At 42.3% G+C, this 16,537-nt stretch overlaps 1 protein-coding gene across 4 annotated transcripts in view; it reads right to left on the minus strand.

The window, feature by feature from the left end:
- Positions 1-3,463: 3,463 nt before the first annotated feature.
- Positions 3,464-16,537, minus strand: part of mettl15 (methyltransferase 15, mitochondrial 12S rRNA N4-cytidine) — a 61,633-nt gene continuing 48,559 nt past the window's right edge. For 3 of the 4 annotated variants that reach the window (XM_072718398.1, XM_072718399.1, XM_023810855.2), the window contains 4 exons: positions 13,761-13,952; positions 10,207-10,385; positions 8,117-8,146; positions 3,464-4,567 (listed from right to left, as the gene is read on the minus strand). In XM_072718398.1, coding sequence (XP_072574499.1) covers positions 4,146-4,567; positions 8,117-8,146; positions 10,207-10,385; positions 13,761-13,952 — 823 coding nt within the window. In that variant the 3' untranslated portion in view covers positions 3,464-4,145. The remainder of the gene's footprint in view (positions 4,568-8,116; positions 8,147-10,206; positions 10,386-13,760; positions 13,953-16,537) is intronic. The other variant, XM_072718400.1, reaches the window with a different exon arrangement.

The following is a 16,537-nucleotide window of genomic DNA, read 5'->3' on the forward strand; positions in this document are numbered from 1 at the left end:
AGTTTAATAAACCTAAAGCTGTCCCGAACACATTAGCTCACCCAGTGGTGTGAGCAGGCCCAGCGAAGCCATCTCCTCGCTTTAGGCCTTCATGCAGCACACTCGCACTAGGTGCAGCCCTTGTCACGGACACAGTCACCGCTGCACACATCACCACCCCCTGATAACCTGCTTGCCGTGGATGGTAGGCATCCCTCCCATCTCCCAGTGGGCATGCAATTGCTCTTGCACACAGAAGTCTGATGGCGCAGCTCTCGCTCAGTGCTCACCCCCTGGCATCCTTTCACACGGGCACACTGCCTGTTTCCCTTCTAAGAATTGGCCAGTTGACTTCAAATGGCCTTGAATCCACAGCCAGAAAAAAAATTCCAGCAAAATGCTAAGCCAACAGAGAGCTGTACAGTAAATCTGAATGACGTCTGATCTCATTGTTTTAAATTAGAATAGTGATGACTTTTCAGAACTGTGCTTACACTCCAGGTTTGCCATTCAAACTGTGATTAAATGGCAGAAATATTTAGACAGTTACTTTGGAAATGGTAAAATAACTATCTGTAACAAAGTTAGCATTATGGGTAAGAAAAAGATAAAATGTCCTACCAATTATGCAATTACAAATGGATCAGCATAGTCATTTGGCAACAGCTGGGGAAGAAAAAGGGTGAAATTTAAAAAAAAAAAAGGGCAGAAACTTTTGGATTGTTGACTTTGAAGGTTTATCTATGCGCCAATGTAAGAACAAAATGAGACAGTAACTTTTTTATCTCTTTCCACTTAAAATGCCACTTAAGTAAAAGTATCTTGCGAGAAAATCATTCATTCTTTGATTTTTCTGCATCAAACCCGAATTGGAAAAACAAAAACATTTTTGTTTTTCTAGTTTAAATCAGAACAGGAAAAAGGAAATAGAAGACAAGAACAAAACAGACATAATGTTTTGTTTTTCTGTTTTAAATCAGAAAAACAATGGAGCAGTGTTTTTTTTTTCTCAATGACTGGAAATGTAGGGAAGAAATAAAAAAGGAAGAGGACCATGGTCCGGTTCTATGTGGTGCCTCCTTCAGGACAGCTGTAAGACCTCCTAGGGAGGCCACCTCATGAGGAGACGGTGGGGTCAGCCAGTCCCCGGAGCAACTGGGGTTAAGGGCCTCGCTCAAGGGCCCAATGGTGGCATCACTCTGCTGACCACAGGATTTGAACCAGCAACTTTCTGATCAACCCCCAGAGCTGCAACACCCCCCTCCCCAACAAATTCTTTTTTTAATAGTTTCTTGGTTAGTGCATAAGCCATATCCTCACTGAAAAAACATAATTTCCATGCTAAGCTGGTCTAAGCTGGTAAATGCTGGTTTGGTGCTGGTGTAGCTGGTGGACCAGTATAACTGTGCTGGTCTTACCTGCACATGAAACTGTTCACCAGTAATATTTTATTAATGATGCTGCTCCAGCATCCACCAGCACCTGTGATGCCTCTACTGACTGTGACGTCCTTCCGCCTGTGACGTCCTTCCGCCTGTGACGTCCTTCCTGCCTGTGACGTCTCTCCTGTCTGCCCTGCTGCTGTGTGCTGTGTGCCCGGCTCAGTGGGCTAAGCCGTGTACCTGTAATCACAAGGTCGCCAGTTCAAGCCCAGCCTCAGCACGTCTGCGGGTCCTTCAGCAAGACCCTCAATCCCCAGCTCCCTGGGCGCCGCTACAGGTGGCTGCCCTTCGCGGACAGCTTGCTCTACAAAGAGCAAGTTGAGGGAGGCGTAAAAACAATTTCCCCATGGGGATCAATAAAGTATCAATTATTATTATTATCACTGTTCATCCTGCAGTCAGAAGCAGCACCAGCACCTGCCTGTCATCTGCACTTAGACTCAAATCTTAAAATTTGGACTGTTTAAATTAGGATTTTGCCATCCCATTAATCTGACTTCCTCTACCGGCTTCTGGAGCTGGGGCTCCAGTCTGGTTCCTCCCAAGGTTTCTTCCTTCTAGAGAGTTCTTCCTTGCCACTGTTGCATCTGGTTTGCTCTCTGGGGGCTTTGGGCAGGATAATGTAAAGCGCATTGAGACAATGGAATGCTGTGAAAATGTATTATACAAACAAAATTGAACTGAATTGAATATATGCTGGTAAAACCAGCATTCATTATGATGGTCTATGCTGTTTTTCACCAAGGATATGCTACTTTATAGTTGTGATGGCTTTATAATTATCCTAAAACAGGGGTGGTCAATCTTATCCGCAAAGGGCCGCTGTGTGTCCGGGTTTTCAATGCAACTCCCTAATTAGATTACTAATTAGAGGACTGATTGGCTGAAGAGTCCTTACACCTGGGTTTGAGCAGCTGACCTGCAGGTTATCCAAAAAACCTGCACACACACCGGCCCTTTGCCACCACTGTCCTAAAATGTAGAGAATAGTACAAATAAACTTTTCTATGGGTAGGTGCTTCCAAACTTTTTGTTGGCCCTGTATATGTTACAATATAATATTAAAATACTGTTTTAAAGTCTGACAGTTTTCCAATTTGGTTTTAAAACAGAAAAACGAGGCACGATGTCTGTTATTGTTTCTTTTCCTGTTTTTCCTTTTTCATCTTCTGATTTTTAAACAGAAAAACCAAAAAACAGCACTGTTTTTTGGTTTTTCCAATTTGGTTTTGAAACAGAAAATTCAAAGAATGAACAATAAACTGATTGTAGTAAAACCAGTTGTTTAAATGTTTGTTTCTGTTTAAAGCATCACTTCTCAGCAACGTCCTACTCGCTGCACCACATCTGTGGCTGACAAACCCGAGTTTCAGTGGAAGACCTGTGTGGTCTTAATGAGCAGCCCCCAAGGTGCGGCTGCAGGATGCACAGAGACCCACAAATGTTCAGAGACTGTGAAGGAGTTGAAGCTGCATTTGTGAACTCTGAATGGTATGCGCAGGCAGAATTCACTCAAAAAGATAAGAATAAAGAAAACTACAGCTATGAATTCAGTCTCCACACCTGAATGATCATTCCTTGAGCTTCTCTGGCCTGTTCCATAGGGTTTTCGCATTGTTAAGGTGCTAAAATCAGACCAAGAATATATATAATCGTTCTCTACAGTTTGATGTCTGTGACATTTGGATTTATCAAATCGCTCCTGCCTTCCATCTATCTGTCTATCTCTCAAACGCTTATCCAGATCAGGGTCAGGTGGACATTTGGGTTTATCAAATCGCTCCTGCCTTCCATCTATCCGTCCATCTCTCAAACGCTTATCCAGATCAGGGTCAGGTGGACATTTGGGTTTAATCCACAAAAAAGCACCTAAGCACTTCCTACCATGATTTTACTGGTCCCACTTAAATATGTTGCGGATATGCTTGTGACATATGTTTTTATAGTAAATTTATATTTATAATGAACTACAATGAAATGAAAAATTGAAACAAGTGTACATCAGTGTGAGAATGTAAGCAATGAAAGAATCTACACAGAACCCATTTCAAAATACCAATTTATTTCTTACGAATGACAAATATAAAAAATCTGTTATACTGAAAATGTTTCTGTTGATATGTGAAATACACTTAAAGGTATTTATTAGTACATATGCATACATCCTTGTCTGAGTGTACAGTATAAATGCTTTTATCACGACTATCAGCAGCTTTTACAAACCAAATTATGTGGTGAATATCTGACAGTCTCCGTTCAGAAGACATGGCACCCCTCACCCTCGCCTGACCGTAAGTTACTGGGAAACCCTGTCTCCTTTGCTTTTTGAAAAAGAAAATGGAAACACTTTATCCTTTCTTATCAAGAGAGGGTTTTTACAACAAGAACACAATGGCACTGGATTAAATAGACTGGTGTTTCCCAATCCAGTCCTCTGGGACCAACAGACAGTCCACGTTTTGCGTCTGGCAGGGAGCTCAGAGGGAGGAAAAACCTGGACCGTCTGTGGGTCCCCGAGGACCAGGTTGGAAAACACTGAAATAGACTAATGGTGAGGGCAGCCGCACGATAAGGCCATCAGCAGAGAGCCAGCAGCTGCCTTTCAGCAAACATAAATAGGCTTCCAAATGCTGACAGGCACAAACCAAGTTCCCAGCCAGGTGCGTTAAAAACACTGAATGGGATTCCCACTGAGAAATCCACAGAAACAGGACGTTCTCAGACCTAGAGCTTCACAGCTGCCCTGAGTTTTGCTGAACGTCCCCTGGGGTTCTCGCGTACCTCATCCTGCTGGGGCATGATCACCTTCTTTTGCACATTAGCCCAGCGAGCATCCCCAGTGCTCGGCCTCTCATCCTCGCCCTCTTCCTCCCGGGCTGGTCGGCGGGGGTTACGGCGGGGCGGGGCGGCCACGTCGAGGCCGTGAAGGAAGCGCTTCGCCACACGGTCCTCCAGTGAGTGGAACGTGAGCACGCAGAGCCGGCCGCCGGGCCGCAGGAACACCTCCGCCGCCTGCAGCGCCGCATGCAGCTCGTGTAGCTCGTCATTGACAAAGATGCGCAGTGCCTGGAAGCTCTTGGTGGCCACATGAGCGGGCCGCTGCAGGAGGTCTTTCCGGGCATACAGGGTGGAGGGTGAAAACGCTCCTGTAGGGGTGATAGCCAAATGCTAAAAATACTCTGTTTATGACAAAATGACATAATGTAATGCACAGACATCCTATAGCTATGCAGAATTAGCAGTGTGAAATGGCTAAACTCAGCTATACTACATTGGAGGTAATAGCATTATTACCAAATTACTACTACAGTACAACAAGTATATACTTTAATTATTAAGATTCAGATAATAACCGTGAGACTATATTTGCCAGAAGGTGCCCAAACTGCAATGAATTGACAGTCTTCTTGGGAAGGTTCTACGGTATGGCTGCAGGGGTGAGACCATTAGTTATGAAAAGGTACTGACTTCTCAGTCAAGTTTCAAAGACATACCACTCATACAAGTTGAATAACATACTGAATAATGTACTGAAAGCAGGATTGAGGTAAAAAAAAAAAAAACAATTGACAAAGCAGACCATGGTCTGTTCTATGAGACAAAAGAGCAAAGCAGGTAGAGCAGGTACTGGCAGGAAATTGGTTTGCGATTAAAATGTTATGCGGTCAGGTTTCAGCCAGAGAACAGCTGTAAGACAGTCACTTTGAGGAAGTTGCTCAGTCACTCCTGTAACATATCTACTCATCTATACAGCCATAGTATAAGACTGATTACACATCATCCCAAATGCTTGGCAAATAGGATGATCACCTAATCCAAGTCAGGGGGACACTCTGACAGGGTTTGTACGTGACCATCTAAATAAAAAGACCTGGATTTCACTTTAGCACTGAGTTCTTGCTGTGTGCTGATTGGTCAGTGTCCTGTAATCATGCATGCGTCACTAATGTTAATGTGAATCAGCTAGATGAGTCTTTCAATCAAGTAAACAAATCACAAGATGAACTGAACTATTTAGCCAAGCACAGGAACCTTTCAGTTGTAAAGTAGTTTGTAAAACTTGAAGTAGCTGATAGTGTCCCCCTGATATGGATCAGATGGTCTCCCTATCTGCAAATCAGCTGAACATCGGGCACATAGACAGGCCCTCAGTCCTAAGGTGATGCAGGTGGGCTGTGTCCCTAGACCGCAGTGAGCATAACAGGCTACACTAAACAGACACCTCCTACGATACTAGACACAGCCCCATGGTCATCGATTCTGTCATAAAGCATATTATTCTGTAAATAAATATATCACATGAGGGTTATGCCTCCACCTTTACAATACTGCAGTTTACATAAAGAAAGACTGAAGTCTAAACCTGATTTTTTTGTGTTTACCTCTGAAAGCACACAAAAATGTGTGGTACAGACTTTGTAAAGCCAAACAATCTAGTGATTTTTCATGTGAATTCTTGCATGTCATAATGTTAATCACATATTATCTTTGGCATGTCTAACCAATGGTGTGTGTGTGTGTGTATGTGTGTATATATATATATATATATATATATATATATATATATATATGAAATAAACAAATAAACAGAGTACTGTAAATGAGTTTTACCAAACAGTTCCTTAACTCTGCTGCTGGTGTAGTTTGCAGCATCAGTGGTGCTGATTAAGGAGGGTGGGGACAGTTGTATGACCCCCACCCATCCTCTATCTGGCTCCCCAGGCCCCCACCACCCACCCCCAAACGCAAAGTCGGCCACCTTTAATGTCTGGCTCTGTCTCCCAGCCCTGTGACATTTCTCATCCGCGGCTCTATGGGCGCCAGGGTGACTCATCGAATCAATGAGGAAGCAGGGCCGTCCTCCCCAAGAGTCAGGGAATTAACTCCAGGCACTCTCATTCATCTTTAAAAGGTCCAGGAGAAGAGAAAGGGTGTCCTTTTCGCACTAGGCGGTGACAGCAAACACGCCCCCAGATGGACATTTGTAGACGCGGAAGGAGCCCGAGTCTGTGTCACTGAACAATAATTACACTCACATTCCTGTGGTCATTTCATAAATCCCCCCCACCCTCCACATGTCATTCTGAAGCCTTGAGTCCCACACCGACAGATCAGCTCCAGATACCCAAAGCAGTACAAACAGACAGCAACACAAATGCTTGGTGGGATGGTCCATTTGCATGACCCTCCTCATGTGGGCAGAAGGAGATGCAGGCAAGATGGAAGACCCAAGGAGGAAAGTGTGTGCTTTATGCCATAGCAACAGGAAGAACTTTAAAGGAAAATGTTACTTAATCACGTCCTGCCACTGTGTTATATACAATTTGTGGTAACACTTTACTTAATGCAATGTTTTTAGCAATTCAATAAACACATTCATGACAATATTATTGCAGTCATAAAGCATTATACACATAGCTAAATATTTATGAAAAGGTATAACACATTATAGCCACGTTTATGCATTATGACTGCCTTATGAAGCACTCATCTATAATGCACTATAGATACCTTTATAATGCAGTACAAAGCATCCTTAATGCTTATACCAACCATTATAATGCATTATGAAGGTATCTATAGTGCATTATAGATGAGAGTTTCATAAAGCATTCATAATGCATAATACACATGGTTATAATGTGTTTTGCCTTTTGATAAATATTTATATCCATGTATATAATGCTTTATGAATGCATTATTATTTGTTATGAATGTGTTATGAATAAATTACTAAAAACATGGCCTTAAGTAAAGAGTTACCCGATTTGTTATCCCGCAGATAAATAATCAGCAGTCACGGCACATTTAATAGCTCTCATGTGATTCTGCCTGTCATTCCTCAAGCTGCCAGTGCTGAGACAGGCGGTCTTTGACAGAAGCTGTTCTGGGCAAATGATTCATACATGAATCTTACTTAATAGGAGAGGTGTCTTAATGGTGGTACAAGAAAGCAGCTCATATAGGGAAGCCAAGACATTACACACGGTTTTCCTGCTTACCACCACCCCCCACATCCCACTTAAAGCAACCCATCATCTATACATGCCATTTATATTCCTTCTGTCTGATGCATCCATACTTTAGATGACATTACAAAAAATTTTAACAAGACACAATAAAAGTAGCAGTAATGTTTACTTTGAAGTTTCAAGCTGACCAGAACAGGGGTTTATGCTGGAACACTAATCAAGTCTTTTGAAATGGGGGGGGTGAGTGTCCTACTGCAGTAGAACATAGTTTACATTTTTCATAAAGGGAAAGGGTAGGGGAAGAGTGGTTAAAGTGGGCTGTGGCACACTGGCTGGGCACCATGTGACTGTTATTCCCAGGTTTCTATACACGGGATCCAGTACATCAGGCCCGCGTGCGCTGTGTCAAACACTGAGTTGTTTGGCACATTTGCGAAGATCCAGTACCTTTGATCACTTAGCATTCTGTAAATTTCAGTTATACGTTACACATTAATGCAAAACAGCAACAAATGCCAATGGAAAACAAAACCTTTCTTAAATTTATTTGCTCTGCAGATGTACAAATTGTTGTTATAGTCTGAAAAGCATAGTCTAGTCAAGATTACTGTTCTAAATTAACCATACTAAATTTTTAATGTAACAAATGGTAATAGTTACTTAGAGGATATATGCAAATGTTAATTTAATATTGGGATGCTCATTTGCATGTGATCCACCCACCTGCACAGTGGAAAGCCATAATCTTGTCCCCTGGAAAAAAATCAACAGGTGTCAGCATGGTAATGGATTATGCTCCACTTTGTGACCTACCGTGATCTGGAAACATGTTTTATCCACAAGTGTATTTCCCATCTGTTAGCAGACGGCATCGCTGCTATTTTCAGCCATATTGTGCTTTTAACGGGATCAGCTCATCAGTCTTGGTACCATGTTGTGTATTTTGACTTCAGCACGGGAGTCGTCACGCTAGTCTTGTTCAGCATTTTTCATTCAGTCGATTATATCAGCATGGAGTCACACAAAATTAATAAAAAATACCAAAAAATATTTAAACTGTCTAAGAAATGAGTGTGTGCTCGCCAAACAGATACAGTGACTCCTTTGTTAGCTATATGCTTTACATAAATAACACCTGGATGTGTGGGTCTGCAACACTAATTAAAATGTTGACTAATTACTCCGTTGGACTTCAAAAGCTAAAACTGTTCATTTGGTACATCAAACAACAGGTCTGAACTCACATGTTTGAAATGTAGCAAAATGGTACTGGAATAAACTTGCCAAAAGCCTGTTGTGATTACTTGCCAATAGTCAGGTACGAGTTTGTTTTCAGCTTCCCGACAACTAAACGTGAACTTACTGAAACAGCACCAGCTGAGATCTTGGTGACACGAGGCAGAAAGGCGCTGCCAGTCTGAGGAGTTAGAAAGACTGAAGTGGCCAGAGCAAAACTTTACTTGTACTGAAAAACACCTCATGCATAACAAATGTGATAAATATGGGTTACACAGAATTCACATATGATGTGCGACTTTTTTTTCCCAAAATGTATCATTTGGTATAAAGGAACTAATTTATTATTATGCTGAATTCCTTAAAATGCAAACTCACTAACAGATTCATATTCTCTTTTTTAATGTAAGCATTCAATAATTTTGGGGTTGCATATTTATTTTAAAGGGTATTAATCTGCAAATACAACAAAGCCAGTAAAGTGTTTTCTGATGAGTTTGAGCTTTGGAGGACGCAGAGTGAAGCTGCACAGTGAGTAAGCAAAATTGATAGGCTAAAATTTAAATTATATATAAAAAAAGAAAAATGAAAACATAACACTCCAGCTGTACTACATAATGATATCAACCCAATTATATGTATATGCAGGGTTACCAGAATGAGGTCTCCCAGTGATGACATACGTCTGGTAAAGCCTTATTAAACATAATTGTGTTGCTGGCTGAGGACCAGCTCAGTTTCCACTTTAAATAAAATGGCCATAAATTACTAGTAATATGAAACACATTCAAGGAAACAAAGTGTTTCAGATACAGAGTTGGCCGCTGCTGAGATTACAGGAGCTCAGTCACGTGACGGGAAGGCAGGAATCCTGCGGCATCTTGGGATAGCGCATGCAACCCTATCCGTAGGTAGGGAGAGACAGATGCAGTACTGCACTGAAGCAGCATTAAATGGGGACACTCCCCATGTCGTTAAGGCGCCTTCCATCGTCACCCCTGCCCTGTCACACGCTCCCCTAGACCACGACAGCAGCAGGCGCCCCTTTGACCCAGTTAAAGCAAGACCCCGCAGAATGATTGCAATGAACATCGATCTTGACTTTTACAGAAAAAAACAAAAAACAAACAAGCTGTCTCACGTGTTCTCTAGCATGACGCGCATGCTCTGCCGCCGATCGAGCAGACCCTCTCGCTACGAAGGCACGGATGACGCACTACGGGACGAGTCGAGAGTCCAGGGAAGGGGGGGGGGTGGCTAGTGACAGGTGTGGGGGGGGGGGGAACGCTGACAAGTAGGGGGACCAAAACAATGGAAATCGAAGCTGCAAGAGTGGGTGGTAAATTGAGCACGACATAAGAAAGAGCACTGCCCCTTTAAACACCTCCTCCCCTGACATTAATGAGTCTCATCAGGAGGCGACCTATGAGAGCACAAACACAAACTCGTGAGTGTGATGGACGGGATTAGAGGTGCTATGATTTCCTCGACAAATAGATCCCGCTGGGAGGGAGAGGATTAATATTTCTCTCCCTCTCTCCGCCCGCAGACGGCACACACAGAATTAATGAAGGTACCTGCAATGACAGCGCCCAGCTGCTGCGTTCTGGTGATGGGGTAGATGTCACGAGCTGCCACGATCGCCGATGCTATTTTCTTGGCGTACCTCTCCTCTCCGTAGGTGCTCAGGATGGAGACGAGAGCCTGACGGTCTAAGGCATTCACCACGTCAGCCGCACTGGCCACGGCGGGGCACCTACAACACGAAAGAGGAAGATTCCAAACGTCACGCTCTCCTCGACGCCTATCTAGGCCTGAGATCTAAAAACAGCATGACACTTTTTAAAAAAATGTGCAATATATGGATATGCATATGTACAAACTCTTTGGGGTGGAGGGTACTGAGCCAGTGAAAAGTTTGGCCCAAAAAAATGTCATAAAAAAATAACCTTATTTGGCACAGAACAGAACTGACATCCTGATTGTGTATTCAGATTGACAACAACACCAATGTATTGTGCGAATTGTGGAGGACTGTTTGTCATATCACACTGTAGAGCAGGGCAATGCTGTGTGATGAGCCATGAAGCAACAGGCTCGTATGAATTGGTTTTAAATATCGAAACCACTTAGACATTCCGCAGTGGAAATGACACAGCGCAATAATAATGACGCATCAAATATGCAAAGGTTGCTGTACTTGCGCTTCCTACAGAAGAATCCCAGACGCATGTTGAGCGTGTTAATGCTTCCCTTTCCTGGATGCACCTTTTGCTCCAACTTTGCTGACTGACAGCAATATTTAGTTTGTAGTGTTCCAGAACACAAACAAAAAGAGATGATCAAATAGGAAAAAATGAGTCATATTCCTGAATTTACATATGATAAAAAAGGGGAAGACTGCTCAAAACTCAGGGTGTTGCTTCAAGCCATTGTTTTTCCTGCCCTCATCTTACATAGTAATGCATGAGAACGCCCTCGATTTTAAAGTATCATAATTACACCTGCACTGATGACACCTTCCGTTAACCAGATAAAATCGACAGCAGACGATACAATTGGAAAATTATTACTGTGCTGATATACATCTTGTCTTACATCTTGTGATGACCCATTTGTCATCGAAGTAGGAGGAATTTTAGTGCCAGTTTTCTGACTTGGTTCCAAAGGCAGTTCCCAAGCAATAAAGCAATAAAATCTATCACTCCATTGTATGTCATTAGTAAGGTGAAATTTAAGCAAAATAAAAGTCAGAAAAGGCTGCAAGTAAACTATAAAAAAGAAATGACACCGATTAAATATGTGAATTAAGTAAGAATAGACAATATATAAAGCAGCCAAATAAGTATGCAGGACTACAATTTTTTGTCTTCAAATAGGAACATTCGGTTCATTAGATGTCCGTTGTAACTGTAATCCATAAACAGGTCTAAATAACGATGACTGTCATAACATTATATACTCAACATGTTCAAAGTGATGGCTAAAAACATCATCACATAGCAAAAATTATGGTGTTTTTTTTACCTCACTCCAAAACACTATAAATCCCAGTCTTTTTAGCTGAGATGAAGCAGAGAGACTGACTTAAAAAAATACAAAGCACTTGATCTGCTATAATTACTCTGCGATTCAGAAACTGGCACACTGGGGCAAAGCAGCGCGATCGGCCTCTTATTCAATTCAGGAGCCCTTTGGCCAGTATTTTGTTATCGGTATAGAGGACACTAATAAAACAAGAATAGTACAATTCACAGGGGCCCCCTAGTTATAGCTAAGGCAAATGTAAGCACGTGCTGGGGGGCAGCCCAGCGCCATTCACAGGAGAAGTATTCCTGACGGTCTGTTTCATCCTTGGGGGGTAAAACATGCTTAACAACTGGCTCTAATTGCAAGTTCAGAAGGACTATTTCAGCTTCAGCATTGTTCAGATTTATAGGGTGGGGTAGGTACTGTGTATGTAGTGAAACCTGAGTCTCCTTTTTAATGTGATACATTTCAACATTTCAATGGAATAAGAAAAGCATAAAAAAATTCTTGCCACTATGACACAAAAGTCTGGACAGCACAGTTCCACAAGTCCAATTATGTTCAAGCACCACAAAAGAAGACTAAACTACTGCAAGCGGCCTGGATAATGACTGACAAAGTGAAAAGAGAATGGTGCATGTAGCCTACTGAAGCTTCATCATTATCCAGGAGAGAAAGGAAATAGGCAGAACAGGTTCCACAGGTACGAGGGGCCAACACCAAAGTCCACGCCGCACTATTCCTGCATCCGTAAGGCATTTGAAAAGCTAATTTCAATGCCCACCTGATTCCCTTTGGGAGTTTAAAATTACCTAATAATGAACTGAAACTGTGTATCAGTATTAGACATTGTGTACAGTCCATGTTTTGCCAGTACTGTGTGCAAAACGGAACAAAGAAATGCACTGGATCCCATGTGACAAGCAGTTAAAAACCAACATGCATCCTTCTTTTGAGTGTAATAATGATGATAGTTATTTCACCATGTAGTACAGATACATGGCTACACATATAGTACAACTATATGACCAGAAGCCTGAGAAACCATGATCAATTTAAATCAGAGCCTTCCTGTACTGGACATCACTCAATCAACACCAGGCAAGAGTAGCTGTTTCTCCTCAGCAGGAAGTGAAAGCTTGTTAGGACCGAAGGAAAAAATACTAGAGGAAAAAAGTTTCAGTGTGCAAAAGGGCTGAAAATTCACCATCAAGAAAAATAATCCTGGGCACAGAAAAAAAACAGTGGAGTCACAAAAATTAAAAAAAAGTTAATGTCACTGATAGGTTTAATCAAAGTGTTCACTGGATGCATATGGAGAAGCTTTAGAAAGATATGAAAGGCCTTTCCTGTCACAGACAGAAAAGCAACTTGAGGATTTAAGCAAACTATCAGGAAGGAACTAAACATAGCAAAATAGATACTTGGTAAAAACAAATTTGCAGCTCATACTGTGATGAAAGACATTTCCATCAATAGTCTAAATAATCATATAATTAGTTTGTTTTTCTCCAGGAGGGGAAAATAGAAAATTGGGCATCTTTGGTGTAAATTTCTGGGTTTGTAAGAACATTTATATTGTTGTGGCATGATGAGGCAAAAGACACATCCTGTTCAGATTACCCACACGCAAACACTCATTGTCTGAACAGGGAAGGCAGTGATACACGTTTGCAGTAAATCTGCTGAAAATGAGAATCTACCACGGAAACGGCTACCTGGGGTATGACATTGTCCCAGGTTGAGTCTTAGGCAGTGCATGATGAACAGCAGTGCTAAAGGGCCCAAGGTGACTGCTGCCCCTGTACAATATGCTGTTTCCACACAGCTCATTTCTAAAGTTTCATTTGGTATAAGTTGCATTGCACATAACCTGCCTCGAAAAAATGTCATTGCAAACTAAATCTGGAGTTTACAAAGAATAAAATTTGCCATGTGAAGGACATAAAAATATATTTTAAAAATCTGTTGTTCAGGAGATTGTAACAATAGAGACAGAATATGGGACTGTGCTTAACCTTATTTACTGGTCTCTTTGTAACTATCTTCAGTCCTACCCAAGAACCCAACAGATCAGTCTTCGTCTTCGAGAATCACCTACCTGCCTCCATCCATCCGCATATCCAGCGGCCCATCCTTGCTGAGGGAAAAGCCCCTCTCCGGGCTGTCGAGCTGCATAGAGGAGCAGCCAGCATCCAGGAGCACAGCATCCAGTCCTCCGGGCTGCACCCCATGCTGCCGAAGCAGGTTGCTCACTTCACTGAAGCACCCCAGGACTGGGAACACCCGGCCCCTAGAGGAAAAAGTGACAGTGAAGCAGCCCTGAGAAGAGTACATGTCCAAAAGCACTCACATAGCATCCATCCACCATCATTCACTTCACAAGACTCACTGAAAACAAATGCTGAATGGCTTACAGCGACAAACAGAGACAAACAACACACCAGTATCCAGGATATGCTCAATTTAAGCTTTGAAGAACTGGAGAAGAACAGTTGTTCTACCACTGACAGAGGCAAAAGAGAGCATCAATAAGAAATCTACAATAACAGATTTTCAATATGGTTAGCCTATAACTACAGAACGTGTTCTAGTGGACAAGTGCCTTCAGAAGCAAGATATATCTCATATATTTGTTAGGTCAGATGGGGTCCTCGGGCAACACCTCACCAATGAGATTAAATTGATGGTGAGCAATCAGCCCAATTCCACAACTTCCTCTGCTATAAATATTAACATGTACAGGTACAACCCAGCCCTAAAACAGAAAAGTGCAGAAGAGTTGGTTTCTAGTACAGAGTGACTTCATGTGAGCTTTAACCTAAATATAAAGTAGCTAATTTTGTAACTTTTTAAAAGCATTAAATGGATATGACACTGTAATCCTCACAAAGGCTCGAACAATAAACAAATGTACAGACAAAACCAACTGAAGCCCTATCTCCGTTAACTAAATATTTAGTAAATGCACAGATTTGTTCTTTACCAGGAAGCTATGCTTACATCCCACTTTCTACAACAGTCTTCCATTACGTCAGGCCTGCAGTCAGTACATGCATAAGAGAACAAATCGTGAGCAGGACTCCTGTGTGGGAATATGGCACAGCTCACCCAACACAGATTCTAGAAGTTTAGAAATGACCGAAGTGAGTGTGCTGCTGGACTCAGAATCACACGTGTATATTCTAACCACGGGTGGCAATCGTCAATGTTCGAGTAGCACTTTTTATTGTGCGGGTGGAGAATGTATTAGGCAGTCTGCAGTTCTCTTGCCATACCCCCGCAATCTCCTCTGATTAGAGCCTCACTGCTCTCCCTGAGCTTGGGGGAAGCCGTATCTCTACCTCCCACGCACGGATCCCAAACCACAGCATACAGGCAATAAAGCAGGCTGTCACTGACGGTCATCCATTTCCACGTGACCTTTGCGGGCTCCATGCCCAGAGATATCGGCGAGGCAAATCGAAGCCATCGAAGAGACACTCTGAGGATTTGTTTCTAGGCTACTAGACAGAAGAAATTGCTTGAGTAATAACTATTTGTGACAGCCAGCTAGATGCCTTCATTGGTGCTGGAATGTGTCGTTATTAAAAAAAATTACATCTGTGTGAGAATTTTTATTTATTTTTTTTAAAATGGCTGAAGATAGCTACTCCAATCTTTCTGGGGTTATGTGGAGATTCGCCTGTAGAGCCAGGAGCCTCCGTTTGCCCACCCACCGACACTCCAACGCCCAGGGCAAAAGAAGGCCGCTCCTGCAGTGTCAGGCTTCCTTACCACGCTCCGCGACTCTCCACATCTCCAATAATTTGTGGAAAATCTATAGCGAGGCATTTTCCTCACCCACATGCCAGTCCACCATCCACACGTCAGCCCTGCAAACTGAGAACCTCTGCGTTCTTTTGCGCTTTCACAGAAGATGCTGTATATATTAAACCCAAATCAATAAGGAATATATTTAAGGCTGTGGCTGGCTTTGACCTTTCACAGTCCAAACCTAGTGTTTCTTCAGAAATGGCAAGCCCGAAAAGTCCATCATAGAGGCTGGACACAATAATAGTGCATAAATGTATAAATTACAGTAACTAGTTTCTAATTAAAAATTTGTGTTTATACATTTCAATTTGCTTTAAGCTGCAATACGTCTTGGGTGATAGTTGGCAACAGATTTAAAGCACTGTTGCTATAAACATAAATATTTATATGTATACTGCAGGTCGCATTCAGAACTAGGTGAACTCAATTAGTTGTATTTAAGGATTACTATTCTTCAAAATGCTATTCCGTGCATTTATTATCACTGTAACGTTATCTCAAGAATGTCATTGTGCCAAGCCCTAAAAACATTAGGAAGAATATATAAGGTAGGTAAATTATATTTCTGATTGTTCATGTGGCACATTTTTTTCCATAAAATGAAAGCAAAATATGCATCACCTTTAAACCACCCAAGGATTTTATCCCCCTGCTTCGTTTGGTTTTGGACCTCAAACTGTAGGCAACTTTGTTGTGAGATTTTTTTTTGACCCTGGTTTTTGGTCATATTACTTTCCAGCTAGGTACAATTACTGATCAGCCATCAGTTCCACCCAGGACAGGATGCCAGTCCTTCACAGAGCACACAGACACATATTCTCTGTATTATGGGCAATTTAGAGATGAGGCCTATTAGTTTAACTGCATGTGTTTAGGCTGTGGGAAGAATCTAGGGCAGCCAGGGGAAACCCGCATGGAGGAAACATGGAGAGCCTGCACACATACCGAGAGCCCAGCCTCGGCAGAACAGTCACGGGTCCATTGGCCCTTCAGCAAGGCCCTTAACCGTCAGCTCCACAGGTGCTGTAGCAGACTGACCCTTCGCTGTCACCCCTAAGCTTG

Source organism: Paramormyrops kingsleyae, chromosome 11, assembly GCF_048594095.1.
Source record: "Paramormyrops kingsleyae isolate MSU_618 chromosome 11, PKINGS_0.4, whole genome shotgun sequence".
NCBI classification, from domain to species: Eukaryota; Metazoa; Chordata; class Actinopteri; order Osteoglossiformes; family Mormyridae; genus Paramormyrops; species Paramormyrops kingsleyae.